Below are 23,497 nucleotides of genomic sequence, written 5' to 3' on the forward strand. Positions count from 1 at the left end.
TTCAACTAGTTTGGCAAGGGGACAGGAACTAGTATGATGGGTCAGTATGAGGCACTTGGTATAAAGTCAGATGCAGAGTAGAGACTGAGAATGGATAGGGCATAATTGGAGTCGGTTGGATCAGCTGGAATATTTTAATATAAAAAATCAGAAACAAGGGTGATTAACATAGAGCGTGGATCAGTATCTGAAACTACAATGTTGAGACCATTACAGAGACTGCTCTCACAAGGGCAAGAATGGCTGCAGGATGTTCTGGGATTTAGTATTTCAAAAGGGATTAAAATAATTCAAAATCAAGAATGTGAAAAAAGCACATATGAAAAATGTCATCAGATAGTTATGCAAATACATAAAATAAAATTAAAAACTAGTATGGCTGATCAGTCCTCATTAAGGAATCAAAAGTGGAAAGGGTTAGCAATTTCAAGTTCCTAGGTATCAACATCTTTGGGAATCTACCCTGGGTCTAATATATTGATGCAATTACAAAGAAGGCGTATTACAAGGAGCAGGTTGAGGACAATGCACATGTTACCAAAGGCACTTGCAAATTTCTACAGATGCACCGTGGAGTGCATTTTAACTGGTTGCATCACCATTTGGTATGGAGGGACCACTGCAAAGGATCGGAAAAGCTGCAGAAAGTTGTAAACTCAGCCAGCTCCATCATGGGAAAAGACGCCATCCATCTTATCCACACCTTTTATAATTTTAAAGATTTTCCAAGGTTCTCTTATGTTCCAAGTAATAAATACCAAGCCTGGCCAACATCACCCTATACTCAGGCCCACTAGTCCTGGCATCATCTTTGAAAATCTTTTCTGCACTCTTCCCAGTTTAACTACATCTTTCCTATAACAGGGTGACCAAAACTGTACACAATACTCCAATTGAAGCCTCACTGACAACTCTTACAATTGCAACATCATGTCCCAATTTCTACATGCAATGCTTTTTTCACCACATCTCTCTGTGATGCCACTTTCAATGAATGACACACTTGTAATATTGAGTTCCTCTGTTCTAATATTCTCTTGAGTGCCCTATCATTCATGGGATAAACCCTGATTTGGTTTGCTTTCTAAAATGCATCACTTTTCACTCAACTGTATTGAAATCCATTTGCCACTCTTTGGTCCATCTCTCTAACTGATCAAGATCCCCTACAATCTACAATGACCTCCTTCACTATCAACATCACCTCTTAATTCCATGTCATCTGTGATTTTCCTGATCAATCTTGTGCATTTGCACCTATATCATTTATCAGATTTGCAAACCAAGGGTCTCAACACCGCCCTTGTTGCATATGACTAGTCATTGGCTTCCATTCTAAGAAACATCCTTCAACCACCACCCCATGCTTCCTACCAAAGTGAGCCAATTTTGAACCCACATCCATTTCTGTTGTGGCATCAGCCAACGTGCTACTAAAACCCCAATATGCCAGCATTAGTTTAACTAGCTTCTTAGCTAACAGTTCTTTCATCCCTTGCTCTCTAGCTATTTGGAGGTGAAAGTAGGCTGAGATTTACACCATTGAGGATGGACAACCTTAAATTCAATGCTCCTAAAGAATGAATGCTTTCCCTTTACCTGGTTTATCAAATAAATTCTAAGTATAATTCGGCTCATTCGAGATTAGACATTTATAGAGAAAAATACTGAGATTAATGATATAACAGATAAAAAGAAAACAAAGGTTGAACTGCATTCAAATAATAAAAATTGTACTTAAGGTACCAAGCCAAGATGGAAAAGCTCCTATTACCATTAACACAAGTATTAATTCTGCTCTCAGTAAAATAAATTTGACAATTTACCAAAATATGAAAATTCTGCATTCTGAAATAAATTGAAGCACAGTAACAATTTGAAAGTGCGTATAAATCCAATATCTATCCCCTCAACAACAACATGCAATAGGTGTAAATAACAGGGAAAAAACCACATAGAACACATCACAAAAAGGATTAATAGGCCACCTTAATCTTTCTTATTCCAGGGTGCAAATTAGTAAATTAGTTAGAACAGCTAAGATACAATGTTTCATGTCTAATGTATACCTATCAATCTGATGACTTTAAAAAAAGTCACTAAAAGTTAAACTGTCATGAGGCAATTATCTTTCTTATTACCAAACCATAAAGCATTTCTAAACTTTTGTTTTCATCAGTTAGGTCTTTCACTCAGAAGAACTGAAGAATATTATCAGAACACAATGCATATTTTAACTGGGACTCTAACTGACCAACTATTAACTCTTTAAAGACCATCTATGAAGTCTTTGCCCAGACACTAACCTAATGCACACTGTTGCTGTGCATTAGATGGTGAAGAATCATTTTGCCTTCAAGTTTATGGATTCAGGAAAATGCAAAGGCAAGCCTGTATTGGATACATGTACATTTTCAAATTGTTCTTGAGCTTCAGTTTATTTCAGAATGCAGAGTTTTTATACTCTAGTATAGCTATTCAAACCTAACCGACAAAGGGCTCTGCACAAAGAAAGTCGAGTTCCCGCAGCTTAATGTAGTTGATCCTTGTCTACTACATCCGATGTCAAACCTGTATATCCTATTATGGAACAGAGTATTTTTAATCAAGGAAAAGTGTTAAAGAGTAAAAGAAACATCTGTGAGAGGCCTTGAAACAACTTCTGTCTACAAAGCATGTAACCATTTTGTTGTTGTACTTTTGCTGCAGCAAAGCTTTGATTACTCTCAGTATTTCAGAAGAACTCAGGAATTCTATATTCTACCTTTACAGGAGAAAAGTGGAATCCATAAGTTAGCAAATTATGAGGTTAAAGTGTACCATTGATCTCTTCAGTTCACTAGATTAACTAGCTCACTATTCCCACTCAATATCTGCTCACATTACCCTGACCACTTTATCGTACTTTCTTGTCCCCACTTTCAATCTCATCCCTGATATCCCATAAACTTTTACCCATCTTACATACACCCTCGCCCTCTCATGAACAATAATTCACCTAATCAATATACTCTTGCACTCATAATCAATCTGGTCAATACAATTGCTCCACGGGAAAAATCTATTTGAAGATTGTAGGTCACCCGATTCAATCAGACATTTACTTGTGCAGACCAACGTAACCTTGTACTGCTCGTGCCCGGTGCTAGTTTCAAAGATAATCTATCCTCCATTTTTTAGGAGGATAAAGAACATTTAATTCATACAACTGTAATAGTACAAACAATGATTGTTTTGTTTAATAATCTTGTTATTTAATAATCATTGTGAAATTACTAACATGCTCATCTGTTTAGTTTTGAGCACTGACATGAGAGTTTCTTCTCTACACCTTGGGAATAACGAGGCCCAAATGAAATGAATTTGTGTATCTCAACTCTTTCTCACCTTAGTCCAAGGATGTGCCTTGATCTGTGGAAATTTGAACTCGGTGTAGTTGGGATTCATCTCTCTGATTTGCTCCCTTGTTGGTGTTCCCAGGACCTGGAAGCAAACATGGAATAAATACACATTGCACAATCTGATGAATTAATACACAATAAAATTCATTAGATGATACAATTTCAAGTTGAACACAGGCACCCAAACCTTCTTAATGCAAGACAATTGAGTATATGTCAACAAGAAATGAGCTTTCTCTAAATTATCAACCACGGGCAAGGTGAAGTTCCACTCAAAAAAATCTCAAAAGGTTAGGATGACCTGTCAGCTATCCATTTGCCATCTGGTCAGTTCTAACTCAAACGTACACAAAGACTTATCGAATTATAAAAATTATATTTATTTCACAAGAAAGAATTAGTTATGCTTGTTTGTACAAAGTGTATATCATTGTGCATGAAACAAATCAATCAACATCAAATCAATTAAGAACGTGTTAGGTCCAGAAAGTGTCTGAAATAGCAGAAAAGAAAGCTTTTCAGACAATAAAAAGTATTCCTACAGCAAATAAATTTTTTCAAACCAAACTGTCACAAAAAGCTCAAGATTACCTTTGTTGAAGTACTGGAATTGAACATAGGCAAGCATCCAGAGAAGCAAAACTATAAAATAGGAACTTCAAAATTAAGTGTTTCAAGAACTGACACCCCCATACCTTTATAATTTCTACCAGCTGATCAACACCGCTGTCACCAGGGAAGATGGGCTGCCCTAGCAATAGCTCTGCCAATACACAGCCAGCTGACCATACATCTACAAATACAAAAGTTAAGTAGTTAATTTTCAGAACAGTGAATATGATTACTTCTATTAAAAACTTGATTGTGTCCAGTATATTAGAGTATTTTTGAATTAGCAAAACAAATAAATTGGCACCTAATTCATTTGCATAAATTTATTCTCCAGATTCTTTTAGGATAAAAACACTGAGAATTGAATGTTCAGCAGAATACAGCAGAACTCCAATGTGATGTCCCATTGTTTGGAAATTCTGATGGTTCTGCATTTGGTTCATTGGGGTCACACTCCTACACTCACTTTAAACACACCAGGGCCCAAATTCCCTTTTAATAGGTTCACTGAAAAATCAATTATACTATCATATATGTATAATATGTATAAAAAGCTACTGTATATCAAAGGCATGTTGTGTATTAATTGAAGTAATATCCAAAAACTACCAGTTTAGCACCGAAGTTCTAAAAATGCTGAATTATCTCTAGCAGGGTTTCATCAGAGATCTAGAAAAGTAAATTAACCTTGATAAATTTAGCTTGATCCCAAAAGTCACCATATGGATCCACCTTCTCAGATTTCCAAAGGCCCACAATTTAGATTCTCATCCCTACCAGCTTAATTATGATGGACCATTTGTCTTGGCTCCATTCATCTGATGCACAGTTGGTACTGCCTTCGAACAAACATGTATATCTAACCACTTTAGTGAACACAGTACAATTTAAAGCTTTGCAGAATAAACTTATAAACATCATAAATAAGAAACACGGTAGTAACTGACTAAAAGAATAGAGACATCAGAGATTAAATTCAGTACAGAGTATTGTGAATAACATCTGATAGGGAGAATGATTAATCAAGGGGTGCAAGAATTGCCAGTCAATAAATCCTTAATGTTTAAGAGAGCCATAGAGCACTACAGTAGACAATCCATTTGACCCATCTAGTCCATGCTGATCGGTTTTTCTGCCTACACCTATTTACCCACACCCAGACCTCATGACAAGCTAATAAAGCAATTGATGTATGGAATCATGGACAATAAATAGATGCACAGAAAATGAAATACAGGAAGTACAACTTAATTTATTTAAAAAAAGTACTAAACTTGTTCTTTGTTTCAATTAGCTGCCTGTCACAATTTCTATAGCCATTTTCTGTGCAGGGTTGTTCTATGCACCCAGCCTCCAAATGACAGGATTTACATCTCTTGTCAGATGTATAGATGCCTCACTGCAGATAGCATATTCTGAAACTTTAAATCAAGTCTGAAGACAGAATGTCCAACTGTGGACCAATAACTGCACTGTCACAACTTTCCTCTTGGATCAGATAATCCATCTGCTAAAGGGATATTCCTGTTTGAATAGGAACTATTATTATAAATCTACATTCTCACCTTCCTAAGCTTGAAAAGCATATTTTTTTGGGCATATTGTTCAACAAAGACAAGGAGAATGCCTCTGCAGCAAAACTAAATGTTTATTGGTCTTACCTTTTGACACAAAAAAAGCGACATAACAGTTACTAACTACATGATAGCTAATTCAAAGTTATTGGTTAGACAGTTTTAATTCCATCTTCACTATTTAGCATTCATTCAGTGAGCAGCAAATGATGTGTTATTCCACAGGTTCCTTGAACTAACAATGAAAAATAAATCAGTTTCATTTAGTTGTATAGTGAGGTACAATTTTATTAACCTCAGCTGTAAAGGAAGTTAAAGTAAAAGCTAAATGCTGGAAATAGAATGCACAAGCAGCATTTGTGGAGAAAGAAACAATAGTTCATAATTTGGGTTAACAAATCTTCTTCAAAACTGGTTAGGGGTCAATGACCTGAAATGTTAACTGTTTTTCTCTCCACAGCTGAATATACTTTTATTTCAGACTTCCAGCATCTAGTCTTTTGATCCTCAGAAACTACAAAGCTACCCATTGTAGAGATCAGAGCTATCATTATCTTCAAAGTGCAGTATATAGTTTAGGAAAACAATGTTTGCTACATAACGGAGAATAGAACAATTTTAAACAATGAATCAAAAATAACTTTGTTTCACTCACATATTGCAGCAAGTTTAATTATTTCATATAGTAAGAACAAAAGACTGAAGCTGCAAATCAAATAAAAAATGAACATTACTAAAATAACAAAACTCACCTATACTGGAGGTATAATCCGTGGCACCAAAGATCAACTCCGGTGCCCTATAGTACCGTGAGCAGATGTAAGAAACATTTGGTTCACCACGCACCAATTGTTTTGCACTGAAATAAAACATTTGAAGAAATAAGCAAACGAATAATATAAATAACAAGACATTTACATCCTAACTTTCAGGCATTAAATGCAAAATAATTCATGGTTGTAAATATAAAAGTCAGTTATTTCTACAAACATATGGATAAGCCCACTTGAGAATTATCACTTCATAATCTCTGGAATATCAGAATGGAGGGTGTAGATCAGTAGAAATTAGCTTAATGGTAACATGAAAAAATAAATTTAGATCTGCATGTAATATTGATATATAGGTTGAGTACCCCTTATCCAAAAACTTCTGTAATACAAATTTTTTGAGTGCTGACATGACATCATAATTGAAAAATGCCATAAGGCGCTGGGAAGATTCCCAGGTGACGTGCACGTCTCTGGGCATTGCAGACAGTTCTGAGGGATTACCTCATATACGTAATGAGCAGAAGTTAAGGAAAAATAGAAGAACAATGCATAAAGTGAAAAATGAAGATTTCAATCGTGTACTGAAAGAATGCATTTGTCAGCTTCAGAGTGAACAGTGCTGCGTGCTTAACAGTATGCCGACCATGAAACAAGAGCTATTATGACAAACTGAAAATTAAAGGTAATTGTGAATACTCAGCAGGCTAGTTGCAAAAATTTAATGCCCAGCATTAAATATTCATAGATTTAAAGCATTTTAAAGATAATTGTCCACTGATAACGCAAAGATCACTGCTGATGAACATCCAGAACAAGTCTACAACGCTGATTGTTTTTATACCTTACATAAGCCTAAAAAAAAAGTAAAATACAAATAGAGTTTACTGTAACCTTTTAATCAAAACACGGCATCCTAGGTGGAGAGTGAAAGCCTGCCGTTGTTTGTTGCTGTTCAACAGCTGATTCAGGAATTCTCTCGATGCTGCTGTGCTGCTTTTGTTACCCTGCACACATTATATTTTCATTATATTAATGGTATGTAATTTTTTTACTGTTAAGTTCAAATGTGCAATGAAGTACAAGACAAAGACTGCTTACCAGTAGCATAAATTCAGATTGGGATCGCCATCATTTCTGACTATCTCATTATATATTCCAAAATCTGAAATACTTTTGCCCCCAAGCATTTCAGATAAAGGGTACTCAACCTTTATTAGTTAATGCATTTACTTGTTATAAGTAACAGTTGAGCTTAAAAAATTAAAGCCAAGACAAACACAGATATTGCATCTAAATATTATCCACCAATCCTACTTTTATTTGTTCAAGCAGTGAATTTTGCCGGCAAATACAGACTGTATTGGTCACCCAAAGAACAGACTTTGTGAATTGAAGTATTTATTGTGAAGGTACTCCCTGAAGAACTGAAGGGAAGGGAGTTCCAGAACTTAAACCTAGTGACAAAGATGGTACACCAACATACTTCTAGAAAGTGTAGACCTTGAAGGGCACTTCAAGTGGCAGCATTCCCAGTTGTTTGAAGTTGTGGAGATGTTGATGAAAATGTCTTAAGTAATGCCATGATCACTTACCTGCCAAAGTCACAAAGTTTTAGCACAGCTGTATCAGGATCAAGCAGCAGATTTTGTGGTTTGATATCCCGGTGGCAAATTCCAAAGGAATGGATGTATGCTAAACTCCGGAACAGCTGATACATATACAACTAAATAAAAAAAAAAATTTTTTTTCAAAAATGAATACGTCAGAATTTCTAATTAGGTATCATTAAAAACTTATTATATTTGCATTCTCAAGGCACCTCAAAAGGTTTGTCAATCAAATTATACAGCAAAATACTAGACGTACAACCTGAGCCTTATGACGCTAGCTGTGCAAGGAACTTTTTGACATGAAAGAACTGCACTCTATACATCTACTACAGAATGGCAGATAAAGTCTTAGTTGAACATAATAGTTGGCAACTCAGGCAGAACAGCTTCAATAGTGTAATTAATAAATTGACCAAGTTAAAACATGGCACAGCACACATCTCCGTGTTAGTTGTATGCACGCTTCACTCAAAGGTTTCCAGGCTTGTGAGACGCGAGCATAATCATTTCAGGGTTATTAATGCTAGTCTGCAAAAATGAATGATAACTTAAACTGCAGTTCCACTTAATGTTCAGCTGAACGAGTTGGCCATTGAAAAATCATTTAATTGCTTTTAGTTAAGATGAAGATTTTGGCTTTTCAAACTATTACAAACTAAATGCCCAATCAACTCGTGTGCAGTATGAACACTGGCCTTGTCTACACAGTTCCCACAGAACTTTAATTTATAGTTTCATATTTAAAATTAAATATTCTGAAATGATTAAAAGGTAATGAGCAATTTAAAAAAAATTGCTACTTTAAACTTAGGAGGAAAATAAATCATAATTTCAGCAACTGATACTTGCTTAATGTCAACTAAATGGGTGGGAATTGCTAGAATGCATGCATCTACACGCTATCTTGTGCAATCACTTGCATGCCACATTGATGTCAGATTATGGTAACGAATAAACATTCAAGGGCCTGACTGTATTACAAAATTTCTGCTCATTGTTAAATCAGAGAGCTGAGTCACAGGTTTCTTGGTCTGCAAGGAGTTTTAAATGATCTCAGCTTCAGTAATAAGAGTATTATTGGTCAAAGACCAAAACGTGATTAATTCAGATTACCACTTAATGATCCCAGCAGGAAGCATACCAGAATTGAAGAGCTACCTGATGATGTTCATATAGTAATGACAGGCCAAGTAATGTTCATGACATTCTAAAGTACTAAGCCTTCTCAAAGGTCTTACAACGCCGTGGCTAGCTTTCCGAAAACTGTTTAAAAACACAAATAAATTTCCACCTCTAATTCAATAAAAAGATAAAACACTTCTTGCTCCATTCTATTCCAAAGATTACTTCAGTGACTATCCCAGTGCGTCACTTATTCAATCACAAGATCACCCAAACACGAGGAAATCTGCAGATGCTGGAAATTCAAGCAAAAACACACACAAAATGCTGGTGGAACACAGCAGGCCAGGCAGCTTCTCCTTATAGATGCTGCCTGGCCTGCTGCAGTCCACCAGCATTTTGTGTGTGTTGTTACAAGATCACCCATATTGTTATGCCTTGAGTCTTGAGGACTGAAGATCAGTTCCTTTTCTTTCCATCATGTTACAACATCTAGGTCAGTCCCTACTTGTACACTGATGACACCAGTTCCACTTTTCCACCACATTTAATCTGTCCCAGATTTCCTACTATTAAAGTGATTGTACAGCATTCACTCTACAAAATAGGACGGATGGTTAAAAAAGCAAAGATAGCATGCAGTCAGACTGGCAGGGAGGGCAGGTAGATGATAGGACATAATTGTAATCAGTAGGGCAAGTATCAGTGCATTAGGGATGCAGAATCAAAAAAGGTAACAAATATAGTATCCAGTGTTATATTTCCAATGCATGGAGTACAAGAAATAAGGTAGATGATCTTGTTGCACTATTATAGATTGTCAGGTATAATGTGGCCATCACTGTATAGTAATTGAAGGATGGTTGCAGTTGGGACCTGAATGTTGGAGGGATAGGAAGTTAAGCAGAGGAGGTGGTGTGGATCTGTTGGTAAAGAATGGCATCAAATCAGGAAGGTGTGACACTGGATCAGAAAATGTTAAGTCCTTGTGGATTGAGTTAAGAGACTACAAGGGTAAAAGGACCCTGATGGCAGTTATATACAGGCCTCCCAACAGTGGCTGGGATGTGGACCACAGATTACAACAAGAAATAAAAAAACCATGTCAAAAGGGCAATGATAGTCATGAGAGATTTTAACATGCAGGTCAATTGGGAAATTCAGGTTGATAATGAATCTCAAGAATGTTGAATGCCAACAAGATGACCTTTTGAGCAGTTTGTCTTTGAACCTGTTTGGGGATCAGCTATACTGGATTGTGTGCTGAGTAATGAACTGAAGGTGATTAGGGAGCTTAAGGTAAAAGAACCTTAGGAAGCAGTGATAACAAGATGATTGGGTTCAACTTGAAATTTGATAGGCAAAAAGTAAAGTCTAACGTAGCAGTATTTCAGTAAGGAAATTATAGTGGTATGAGAGGAAGGAGATGCTGGCAGGGATGACAGCAGAGCAGCAATGGTGTGAGTTTTTTGGAAAAATCAGGAAGGTATTCCAAAAACAAAGAACTACTCAAATGGCAAAATAGTACAACCATGGTTGACAAGCAAAAGAAAAGGCAGAGAACAAAGCAAGAAACTCAGTGGGAAGACAGAGGATAGGGAAGCTTTTAAAAACCTACAGAGAGCTACTAAAAGAATCATTAAGAGGGAAGTGATGAAATATGAAAGCATGCTATTGTTTGAAACTTTTGCAACTTAGTTACTCCAAGTGGTAATATACAGAAGTCAATGAACCAACCACACATCACTGAAAAGCAGGAGGAAACTGGAGCATTCCATGGAAACCCATGTAGAACGAAGGGTTAGAAGTCACTGGATCCTGCTATGCAACCAAGCCACCCTGGGAAGTTTGAGATTTGATGTTAATTTGAATGAGACTCAGTCTGGCACCCTCCAACAAAATACTGTGCACCACTGATTTATTGTCTCAATATAATTCCATGAAACATCTTGAATGCTTCCTGCCTAAATAAAAAACTAAGCAACTTCTAGCTTAATGTTAACTTTGCATGTTAGGCAACCTATATTATTTTCAATGCAGCAATTTGTATCTTAAAAAAAACATACTGCCAATTAATCTACTGCATTTGCCCCTGGTGTTAAAGTTTCAATACTGCAAGACAATTACTGAACTTTGGCACAGCAATGCCTTGAGATGGCATAGTCATTAGGTATGGCACAAATGGGATACAACATTTTTCTGTAACTTGTTTACTAAAAATCATGCCCTTAGCTCGTACTATTATTTTTAGAACTGATCTTTCCTCCGCAAATTAAATAAATCAAAAGCAGCTTGACAATATTTGGAAAACTTAAACTGCCACTACATTGAAAATCTGATTGTGAAAATTTAAGAAAATCTTAAACACAAGAGATTCTGCAGGCTCATCTGCCATACTAGTCTTGCATCCAAGCCATTTCTGCCTAGGATCTGCTAAATTGAGATAGAATCAAAACCTACAAACAGCCTCTGGATTTGACAAATGATCTGCATACCTCTTGGCCAAAGGAAAATTTAGAATTACACTAGAAGGGTTCCCTATTGAGATCTTCCTTGTTCATTTCCAACAGACAGCAGATATTATGAAAGACTGGAGACATTGTCTACAAACATGCTGGAGGCAATTTATAGGCAACACAATCACTGTGGGCTTGCAGATGAACCAATTTTCTACAGCTAAATAAATTCCTGGGAAGTACAATGAGTTTCAAGGGAAAAATCTGATTTCAACCACATTTTTAAATTAACACAAAAGATTGTAAACAGTTACGAAAAATGTAGATTTCTTTTCAAAATGAGTTTTTACTTCAATTACAAAACAGCAGGTACAGTGCAGCAAAAGTAACACAGCACAATCTGGTCATCAGGATTAAGAAACAGAGGAATGAACATGCTCAATATGAACTACCATCTGGATGTTGCCATATAAAAGCATGTTTAATGGATGGAGTGTGAAGATTTCAGAGAACGTTAAAAAAATACAAGCAAGAAATTTGATAACAACTTAGCCATAGGAACCTTAAACTCGGATTAATCATAGAATGAACTAGTCCAGTATGAGACAATGAGCCAATGTAACACTATTTGTTTTATTAAGCTGAACTGGTATGTTCATTCACTTTACTAAAACACAATAAATTGGAGGCAACAGGAATGGTCATCTGGTTGTAGTAAGAAACAATGGGTTCACTCTCAAACACCTTTAATGGCATCCAAGATTCCAACAATGGACAGAACAGTTAACTATTACAATGGTAATAAGAGGTAGCTCGAAGCTTTGAAACACTGAAATGCTAACTTGCCGAACAAAATGAAACTCCTTAATTGAGACCCATGGGAGTGCGGAGATGACCTATTATTTGTCAGATTCAATAAAATTCCATGCTCTCGTATACCTGACAAGTTCATCACTATTTACCAGGATGCTATGCAACTGTACACATGCAAAATGTAGTGGTAATGTACTAATCAATAGTCTAGTTGCAATGAGTCAAAATAGACAAAAATGGGTAAAACTAGATTTAAGTAATCAGTGTAATACCATCTCATTGGAGGAGAATGAAGGAATTGGAGTGAATGGAATGGAAGACAGCAAATCAACAATTTATGACAATAATAAATATACTAAAATTGCTGATAATCTGAATAAAAACTTGTCAGAGTAGCTTCAAGTAAAAAGAATATACTAAATATTACAAAACATTTGTGAACAAACCTCTAGCCATTGAGCTTGCAACCCAATTAGCAAAGTTATAAGACATCATTTTGGGAGTGTTTTCTGAGTTACCACATGCAGTGAAATGCACGAGAACTACCTCAAGTCTTGTCAGTGAGAATATCAGATCGGGACAGGCTGCTGTTTACTGACTACAGCTCAGTATTTAACACAATCATACCTTCAGTAGTAATCAACAAGCTTTAAAACCTGGGGTTCTGTAGCTCCCTCTGCAACTGGATACTTATACTTCCTCATCTGGACACCACAGTCTGTGAAGATCAGAAATAACATCTCCTCCTCATTGGAAGGTGCTTTAGCTCATTGCTCTACTCTCTCTATACCCACGATTGATTGTGTGTCTAGGCACAACTCAAATGTCATCTACAAGTTTGCTGAATATATCTTTCTTTATAAGGATTCCAATACAGAAACTTAAAGCAACAATCATTTTCTATTTTTTTTTACTGAAGATAATTGGTAAAAGCTAGGAACCTCAGAGATTAGTCAATACATGGAGCATTTTTAGCTGAACCCTTCATACTACCATTCCAGCTAAGGAAAGAGTTGTCTTTGCTTCCTATGGCCATACTTAAAATAACCAATGCTCACAATCCATTCTAAACAAAAATGACCTTTATGACAAATTCCCAGTCACTGCTGTTCACAAAGGATAGCCTAACAGAAGAATCAGAAATGCCAGAAATTAAATGAAGCTTATTAAGTGATTTATCATCCAAAGCCTTTAAACACAAGATGAAGATTTTCGTGTACAATTGACTTTCTGTGATTGCTGCTGTTAAAAATGTGGGCACAAACATTTACTAGGTCAAGTGATAAAAGTAAGTTACAAATTTAACAGAAAGCATGCCAAAAATTTGTAAAAGTTAAAAATGTATAATTGTCATAAATGCAATACAATGATCTTCTTTCCCCCAGCATATTTTTCAATTACTCTTTGGTTCCATACTCCTCAGTTGCAGATCATGAATGAAAGAGCATTTAAGAGAATTTAAAATTTATTGACTGATCTCATTACATAAAGCCAGGCTAAATTAATTGAAAGTGGCATTTCTTACTTATTGGATGCATTCTGTCTATTCAAACATTTCAATTCTAGCCTTGACCAACAATAAAATTTGCATCCTTTGAAATAGAGTTTTGTTCCTAGTGGACATTGAGATCACGTTGTAAAGAAAATTCACTAAGTTTTCCACCCCAACAAAGACAAATTGACACCAATTCTAGACATTGAATTGCTTACTTTTACATAAATCATTGGGAGTGTCTGCTTGGCTCGGCTGTAATGTCTGGCAACTCTGTACACGGTTTCCGGAACATAGTCTAGCACCAAGTTGAGGTACACTTCATCTTTCTAGAAAGGGAGACAAAAGGGTTGAAGTTATTATTTGTAAGTACACAACTACCACAGTTTGCCCCAATCTACGGATGTGCTAATTTCACTGCATCAATTATCACTGCTGAATACAGGATCACGTCTAACAAACTGTAAAAGTTCTACGTGATTCCAGTAATTTTCACTCATCGCCAATAGCTTTTTTTATTTTTTTTTATACATTATATAAACTATCATTATTTGCAATTATTTCTAGAAAACTTTAAAAACCATAAACACATCATCCAGGAAAAGTGCAATACCGGAATATGCAGTCCAAAAACAACATGCATTTGCTCCAATGCCATCACAGCAATTTTAAAATTGAGAAAGTTTCAAAAGAAAATTCATGCTTACACAAGTGTAACATCATAATTTTTTTTGAATAAAGCCTCACTTTTGAAGATCCCATCCCATTTTCTTTAAGAACTGCCCATGTAAAACATATCAATATTATAGAAAACTTTGCTTCAAACAAGTGTACAAGTGATAAATATAATAATCTTGAGATACAGGTCTCAATTTGGAAATGTTGATCGCAAGTTAACTTGCCTACAACTGAATTCTTAAAAATTTCAGTATACTGCAGTAACAGTTTTATTAAGCAGAGATATTCAACATTAACTCAGACTACAACATACTAGAAAATACACAGGTTGACCACTGGGTTCGACCATAACTGCTGGTACAGTACATAGCAAAAACGAGACAACATTTTTCAGGACCATGGTGTTATATGACACAGTACAAAAACTAGACTGAACTACATAAAAAAACAGAAAAAAAACAACTACACTACACTTTGGCAACACGAGTGAATCTGCTGATGCTGGAAATAAATAAAAAACACAAAATGCTGGCAGAATTCAGCAGGCCAGACAGCATCTATGGGAGGAGATAATAACGACGTTTCGGGCCGAAACGTCTAGATGCTGTCTGGTCTGCTGAGTTCTGCCAGCATTTTGTGATTTGTACACTAGACTATGAACCTACCCAGGACTGCATAAAATGCACAAAATAGTGCAGGCATTACAATTAATAATAAACAAGACAATAGAACAGTAAGGTGTCAGTCCAGGCTCACTCATAATCTAGTCCTTGTTCTTCATGAAACACCTTTGCTTGTTCCTTCACCGTATCTCCAGATAGTTCAACACCTTCACTTACACAAAGATTAAACCACTTTATCAGCACTTTATCTAGTTCTGAACTTCTTCTGTCTTTCATTGTTTTTCTTATACACATCTGTTTCTTTGAGCCACTATTAGCAAAAAAAATGTAGCAGTTTTTCTTTCTATTTCTTTATATTGTACACTGTGGAAGAGCCAATGTTGTAACACTCGCACAAGTTTTTCACCGAATCACCACGGTCCAGCTTTTTCAAGAGTTCAACCTTATCTTTAATGGATAATGTGCGGTGTTTTCGCTTCACAGCACGAGGTCCATTTCCTTTACTCACTGGGGCCGTAATTGGGGCCAACAAAGAGCAAATGATATTAATAGACACAGGAAAACAAGAGCAGGCCAACACATGAACTGATCTACCGCAACCAAAGCAATGCGCAGGAGATTGGTATGGTGACCCGGGAAATTTGAAATGATAGTTGTGTGGAAAATTTGAAATCAGTGTCGGATTATGGAAGCTGCTGGATTGCAGGTAGTCAGATTAGTGAAAATTGACTTGTACCAACAGATTTAAAATATTGGAAACTGATCAGTTAAACTAACACCCACAAAAGTTAACAGGGTAATGATATGCAGTAGTTCATCCTAGCTATTCAGAGGCAGACAAGCTATCGGACTTCAAGCCATAGGCAGAGTTTCATTACAGTTTGAGTTGAGGAACAGCCTATCAACAGAGGGATTCATTAGAAAAGGCCAATAAAAATAACTCAAGGACAAGGAAGCAGCCATTCTTGTGAGTGTGCCAGTCAGAGTGGATTTAGCTCATCAGGCTTGGATGAAGTAAATTCTTTTTTTTTTCCTCTGTTTTTATTCTCTGTAAATTCTCTGTTTTTATTTGTTCATTCCTCATCTATTAGGGCATAATAATTTAGTGAGAATGGCTTGAGGGACAATGTTTTGTACTGTGTGTGGGATGTGGGAAGTCTGGGACATCCAGTCTCAGCATCTGTACCAGGTGCACTGAGTTGCAGCTCGATGGACTTCAATTCATACAGGAGAATGAGGAGGTGATAGATGAGCTACAGGGAGGCAGTCACCCCTAGACTGCAAGAGACAGGTAACTGTCGGGAGGAGGAGAAGTGCACAGCCTATGCAGAGAAAACCTGCGGCTGTTCCCGTCAATAATAAGTATACAACTTTAGATACTATTAAGGGGACGACCTACCGGTGGGGAGCCACAGTGACCAGGCGCTGAGTCGGGTGCTATGGCTCCCAAGAGCAGGGAAGTGAAGACAACTGCAGTGCTGATGAGAGATTCCTTACACAAAGGAACAGACATGAGGTTCCGTGGGCATAATAGACACACAAATGGCATGTTGCCACCCTAGGGCCAGGATCAGGGATGACTCCAGGGATGACTCTCAATGGCATTCTCAAAGGCGAGGGTGAGCAGACAGAAGTCTTGGTACACATTGACACCAATGACATAGATAGACAAGGTGAGGAGAGATTTTAGGGAACTAGGTAAAAGCTTAGAGACAGAACCACCATAGTAGTAATCTCTGGACTGTCGCCTATACCACGTGCCAGTGGGGGCAAGAAAAGAATGATTTGGCAGGTGAATATGTGGCTGAGGAACTGGTGCAGGAATTCAGATTTGTGGATCATTGGGATCTCTTCAGGGAAATATAGGCCTGAGTAAAAGGGAGGAGTACACGAACCCATGGGGGTCCAATATCCTTGTGGGCAGGTTGGTTAGAGTCATTCGGGTGGGTTTAAAGCAATTTGCCAAGGAGGTGGGAACCGGAGTGATAGTGATGAAGATGAGGTAGTTGGTTTTCAAACAGAGGCACTGTGCAGTGAGACTCCTAGCAATGATAGGGCAAAATTAGAGTCAACAGGATGAGCTGCAAAATAAAAAGTGTTCAAAATTGGAAAGGGTGTGTTCAGTGTACAGAATAAGGTTGATGAACTTGCAGCACAGTTACAGATTGGCATGTATGATCTTGTAGGCATCATGGCTGAGGTTGATACATTTTATGGAAAGGAGAGGCAGGGGGCAAAGGGGACGGTGTGGCTCTTTTGGTTAAAAAAATTGAAATTAAATCATTAGAAAGAGGTGACATAGGATTGGAAGGTGTTGAATCATTATGGATAGAACTAAGGAACTGCAAGGGTAAAAAGACACTGATGGGATCAAGACCCCCCAAACAGTACTATTGATGTGTTCTACAAGTTTCACGGGAGATAGAAAATGCATGCAAAAAGGCAATGGGGGATTTCAATGTGAAGGTAGATTGAGAAAATCAGGTTGGTGCTGGATTCCTAGAGGGAATTTCCAGAATGCTTGCAAGATGGCTTTAGAGGTTCAGCTATTCAGGATTGGGTGTTGTGCAATCAACTGGAAATGATTAGAAGACTTAAGGTGAAACAACCCTTAGGGGCAGGTGATCATAATATGATCAAATTTACCCTGAAATTTGAGGAGGAGAGGCTAAAGTCAGATGTATCAGTATTATAGGAGTGAAGGGAATTACAGAGGTATGAGAAAGGAGTTGGCCAGAATTGACTGGAAAAGAACACTGGCAGGGATGACAGCAGACAGCAATAGTTGGAATATCTGGAATCAATTCAGAAGGCACAAGATATATACATCCCAAAGAGGAAGTAGTATTCTAAAGGCAAGATGACACAACCATGGATAACAAGCGAAGTTAAAGCCAGTATAAAAGCAAAAGGGGGGGGCATATAGGGAGAGAGTCAGAAGAAAAGAATTAAAGGCCCGTTAGTTTCTTCAAGGGAAAATCTTGCCTGACAAATCGTTGGAATTCTATGAAGAAATAACAAGCAGGATTGACAAAGGAGAAATGGTGGATGTTGTGTACATAGATTTTCAGAAGGTCTTTGACAAGGTGTCTTACATGAGGCTGCTTTTCAACCTAAGAGCCCATGGTATTTACAGGAAAGATTCTAGCATGGATAAAGCAGTGTTGATTGGCAAGAGGCAGAGTGGGAATTAAGGGAACCTTTTCTGGTTGGCTACCAGTGACAAGTGGTGTTCCACAAGGTTCTGTGTTGGGACCAATTCTTTTTACATTATTTGTCAATGATTTGGATGATAAAGTTGATGGCTTTGTTGCAAAGTTTGCAGACAATATGAAAATAGCTGGAGGGTCAGGTAGTTTTGATGAACTAGAGACACTATAGAAGGTCTTAGAAAATGGAATTCCACGTGGAATTCAGTAGTGGACCATACATAGATTTATTTTAATGGAATATTCTAGCAAATTTGGGATCTGAGTTTCGTTACACATACACCAAAACCAGGCAAGTAAATGACAGCAACTTGTTGCATAACTGCTAACCTTCAATAGCAAAATTTAATCCAATAAGATAAATCCACAAATTCCATTGGGCAGGAATTGGATCTGAAAGGCAGCAAATTGTACTAAAAACAAAATAACAGTACAAACCCATATGGAAGATCTGACTGACATTTAACTATTATCTATGCTATCCCCGTCCTCAAAATTTCTTTCTAAACAAGAAATTTTGAAGACAGGAGCCAGCATGATTAATAGTTAAAGAGTTATAGAGGGATCAGAAGTGGAGAGAGTGAGCAGTTTCAAGTTCCTGGGTATCAAGATCTCTGAGGATCTAACCTGGTCCCCAACATATTGATGCAGTTATAAAGAAGGCAAAACAGTGACTATACTTCATTAGGAGTTTGAAGAGATATGGTATGTCATCAAATACACTCAAAAACTTCTACAGATGTACAGCGGAGAGTACTCTGACAGGCTGCATTCACTGTCAGCTATGGGGGAGGGGGGAGCGATTTACTGCACAGGACCGAAAGAAGCTGAAGAGGGCTGTACATTTAGTCAGCTCCATCTTGGATACTACCCTACAAAGTACCCATGTCATCTTCAAGCAGTGGTGACTTAGAAAGGCAACGTCCATTAGTAAGGACATCCAGAACCAGGGCATGTCCTTTACTCACTGTTACTATCAGGTAGGAGGTATAGAAGCCTAAAGGCACACACTCATTGATTCAGGAACAGCTTTTTCCCCTCTGCCATCCGATTCCTAAATGGACACTGAATCTTTGGACACATTCTCACTCTTCTTTTAAAAAAATGTTTTTTTGCGTGACTTTTCACTATAGGTAATCCCCGAGTTACGAACGTCCGACTTACGGACAACTCGTACTTACGAACCGAGGAAGGAGAATGCCGTCTGCCATTTTAAGTCGTTGCCATTGACACTGTGTTGAGTGCATAACTTTCTATTTGGCTTAAATTTTTCTTAGCAAGATTTACCCTGACCCCGCACCCTCCCCCCAATTCTGGTCAGCTGTCGGCTGGTGGTGCAGTGAGATCAGCGCCAGGCTCAGGCTTGGAATCAGCGCTCAAGTTCGATCCAGTGACAAGACCGCTCCAGTGATGTCCGCTCTGGTTGATGTCGATCCAGTGACTCCCGTACCATCCGTGCCAGGTTGATGCTGAGCTCGCAACTTGACCTCATTAAAAAAAAAACACTGCCACATCCAGTTCAAATTCCTGCGCAGAATATTGTGGAGGATCAAATACCCAAACCCAGCACTCCCCCAATTGTTCCATTTAACCTGTCTCAGGGTGGACTTTAGGACCCAGGGAATTCAGTGCGGTGGTCCTTAGGACCTAGCAGACCTCGGGAGCCAGCGGAGGTTGGGACCCGCCATCCGCAGTGTTTCTGTTCTGTTGACGGGAAGTGATCACGTTTAAAAATAAAGTGGAAAAAATAAAGTGTTTGGAAAGAGGTGAAACATCATCGGGCATTGGAAAAGCATTAGACTAAAGTTGGTCAACGATTGGAACAACTTTAAAGGATAATGGATAAAGAATAATGGAGCATGTGAAAGGTCCTGCTCCGATGAAAGCTACAATTATTACTAAGCAACACAGTGGTTTAATTATTGGAATACATACATTTCTTAAGTGTTTTATATGCATAGAAAAGTAAAATATATACTATATACTAAAACAAATGTTTGACTGATGCTAAATAATACTGGATGTACTTGTTCCGATTTACGTAAAAATCCGACTTAAAGGCGGACCCAGGAGCTGAACTCGTTCGTAACCCGGGGACTGTCTGTATATGTTTACTGTAATTTATTTATATATTATTTGATTTTTGTTCTGCTATATTATGTATTGCATTGAACTGCTGCTAAGGTACCAAATTTCAGGTCAGATGCTGGTGATAATAAATCTGATTCTGAAGAGTAAATTGGATAAACCTCAGTGAAGGCATATTTAAAACTAGCAATGAACCATGAATAAAAACAAAAGAGGGGTCTGATTAATAATTCCTGTTTCCCTGGTTAGTTCTACTAACTCGTGTAAACTGTGATATTTGGAGGAGTATTAAACTGTTATGAAATAATATTAATCTTGTTTTCTTGGAACTGATCATTAGCTAATCTTGAACTGCAAATTCTTAATTGATAATTGATTTGAATGGTGCTAATTAGGATACTAGGTAGGAATTTCAGATGTGCAAGTTTATGCAGAGTGGAAGATTTTGAGACAGAGCAGGAAATCATGGAGAAGGTAGAGGCAAAAAAGGCACAGATGAAAGCTTCAGTAACTGAGCAATGGCTGGGACAAAATAAGGTAATCTTAATGTGGTAACTGGTCTTTGTGAAGATGAGGTAAGGAGGTGTGGAAGAGGATGTGGCTGCATGCTTAATTCAATATCAGTGGGTTAGATTGTCTATGAATAACCTGACTCAGACTGAGAAGGAATTTAAAGTTCATTGATACCTGGATGATTCATTTCCTGCCAAATACCAAAGCATAATGAAGTCGAGGTACTGTTAGTGATCTTGTTGAGAACTCAAGCTTCAAGCTGGATTACTCATTTCAATGAAGGCTAGATGTAAATGTGTAACCTGTACCTATGATGAAAGATATAAAACACAGTAACTTATAGAAGAATCTTTCGGCTATTTCTTGCTGAAAAAATGTTAAATTTTGGAGCAGCTAAACATGCCAAATATCTTTGCTCAAAATTATATGAAAATTTTGACAATATACCTCTTTATTCCATGCATTTGGTTTATTGCATTTTAATCGTTACAAATCTGCCATTTTTACAAATTGAATCAATCTGAAACATGGAGGGGAAAATTTAGCTAAATAGAATATTCAGTAAATGAAAGTCCAGTTCCCACTGCCAGTCTAAGCAGACAACTGACAAGACAAACAGACAAACTTAACCACCCTCTGGGGTAACATATTTATATGGTTATTAAGTCTTCATTGTAAAGCTTCCTGACAGTTCAGAAAGTCTATATGCAGAATGGCAAAGTCAAATGTAATGGGGGGAGGGGGGGGGAAAGAGAGGGAAAAAAACCTGTACAACTTCACTAGACAATCCCTTGTCCTTCAACTCTGCATTCTTTGATGTTATTCATTAGTTTATTGTGAGGTATGTTATCACAGGCCTTGTGAATATCTAGATAATTTTTATGCATTACAAAACTTTCTTTGCATAATCTCAAAATTGAGTAAGATTTTACTTATATTTCTATGCTTATTATTATTATACTTTGTTCTTCCATTTCCTCAGGTTTGCTTTAAGCGGATGAAGGTACACTGCCATGACCGAAAGACAGGGGGGAGGGGAAGAACACTTAATAGTCCATCCAGAACATTTAATGATTAAGTGCTGACCGTTGTACTTACCAAGAGAGTTCTCCTCTGTGATCCTGACTGCCAAAGGCCGATGTTAAGCAGGCACTTGATGTATTGAGTGCCGCCATCAACAAAGAAGAAACAGCCTACCCCAAAGCCTTTCAAATCATTGTCAGAGACTTCAATCACGTTTGAAGAAATCTCTGCCCAATTATCATCAACATATCACCTGCATCACTATGAGTCCCAAAATTCTTCACTACTGTTATACGAGGATTAGAAATACCTAGACCGCATTTCATGAAATCTGATCACTTGGCTGTTCTCCTCCATATAGGCAGAGGCTAAAGAGCAAGGCTCCAGAGATGAGGACAACAAAGAGACGGCTGTGGAAGCAGCTGGAGGATTGCTTCGAGTTGGTGGAATGGATGTGTTCAAGGACTCACCAGATCTGAATTAATTCACCACTGTTGTCATGGACTTTATAAAAATAGCCATGGATGACTATGTCTCCACAAAATCATTCAGAGCCTTCCCCATCCAGAAGCCCTGGATGAACCAAGAGATCCACAATCTGTTGAAGGCCAAATCAGTGGAATTCAGATCAGGAGACCAAGTAAAATATAAGATATCCAGGTACAATCTCTAGAAAGCCATCTCACGTGCAAAGTGGCAATTCTGGACCAAACTTGAATCATGGAAGGATGCTTGACAGCAGTGACACGGCTTAGATGCCATGACTTCTTGCAAAGTGAAACCAAGCAACACAGGTGACCACAAGGTTTCGCACCTTGATGAGTTCAATGCCTTTTGTGCTCACTTTGATCACCAGAACATGGAAGCACCTTCATGAACCCCCATAGCCCCTGATGACCTTGTGATTTCAGTCTCTAAGGCTGACAAGAGCATCCTTTATGAGTATGAACCCATGGAAGGCAGATAGCCCTAAAGGGGTACCTGACCGAGTTTTGAATAACTACGCTGATTAACTGGTTGGAATGTTTGGCAACATCTTTAACCTCGAGCTTCAGCAGTCTGAGGTACCATCTGCTTCAAGCAGGCTTCGATTATACAGATTTGTTAAAAAAAAACGTGGTAACATGTCTCAATGACTATTATCCATTGTGATGAAGTGCTTTGAGGGGTTGATATATTTCCATCACTAACTTCTGCCTGAGAAGTGGATTGGATTCATTCTGATTTGCCTACCATCACACCAGCTAAACAGCAGATGCCATTTGATTGGCTCTTCACTCAATCCTGGAACATTTGGATAGTGAAGATGCATGCATCAGGATTCTCTTCATTGACTGCAGCTCAGCGTTCAATACTATCTTCCCCTCAAAATTAATCAATAAGCTTCAAGTCCTGGGCCTCAGTACCTCCTTGTGCAACTGGATCTTCGATTTCCTCACTTGTAGACCCCAGTCAGTTTGGATTAGCAACAACATCTCCTTCACAATTGCCATCAGCACAGGCATATCAT

General features: G+C 37.7%; 1 protein-coding gene across 1 annotated transcript in view; it reads right to left on the minus strand.

The window, feature by feature from the left end:
* Positions 1 to 23,497, minus strand: part of gsk3ba (glycogen synthase kinase 3 beta, genome duplicate a) — a 179,183-nt gene that overhangs the window by 15,705 nt on the left and 139,981 nt on the right. Inside the window, exons 4-8 of the mRNA XM_059968457.1 lie at positions 14,072 to 14,182; positions 7,953 to 8,083; positions 6,340 to 6,446; positions 4,097 to 4,194; positions 3,388 to 3,483 (exon numbers count right to left, since the gene is read on the minus strand). Coding sequence (XP_059824440.1) covers positions 3,388 to 3,483; positions 4,097 to 4,194; positions 6,340 to 6,446; positions 7,953 to 8,083; positions 14,072 to 14,182 — 543 coding nt within the window. The remainder of the gene's footprint in view (positions 1 to 3,387; positions 3,484 to 4,096; positions 4,195 to 6,339; positions 6,447 to 7,952; positions 8,084 to 14,071; positions 14,183 to 23,497) is intronic.

Source organism: Hypanus sabinus, chromosome 4 (genome assembly GCF_030144855.1).
Source record: "Hypanus sabinus isolate sHypSab1 chromosome 4, sHypSab1.hap1, whole genome shotgun sequence".
Taxonomy (NCBI): Eukaryota; Metazoa; Chordata; class Chondrichthyes; order Myliobatiformes; family Dasyatidae; genus Hypanus; species Hypanus sabinus.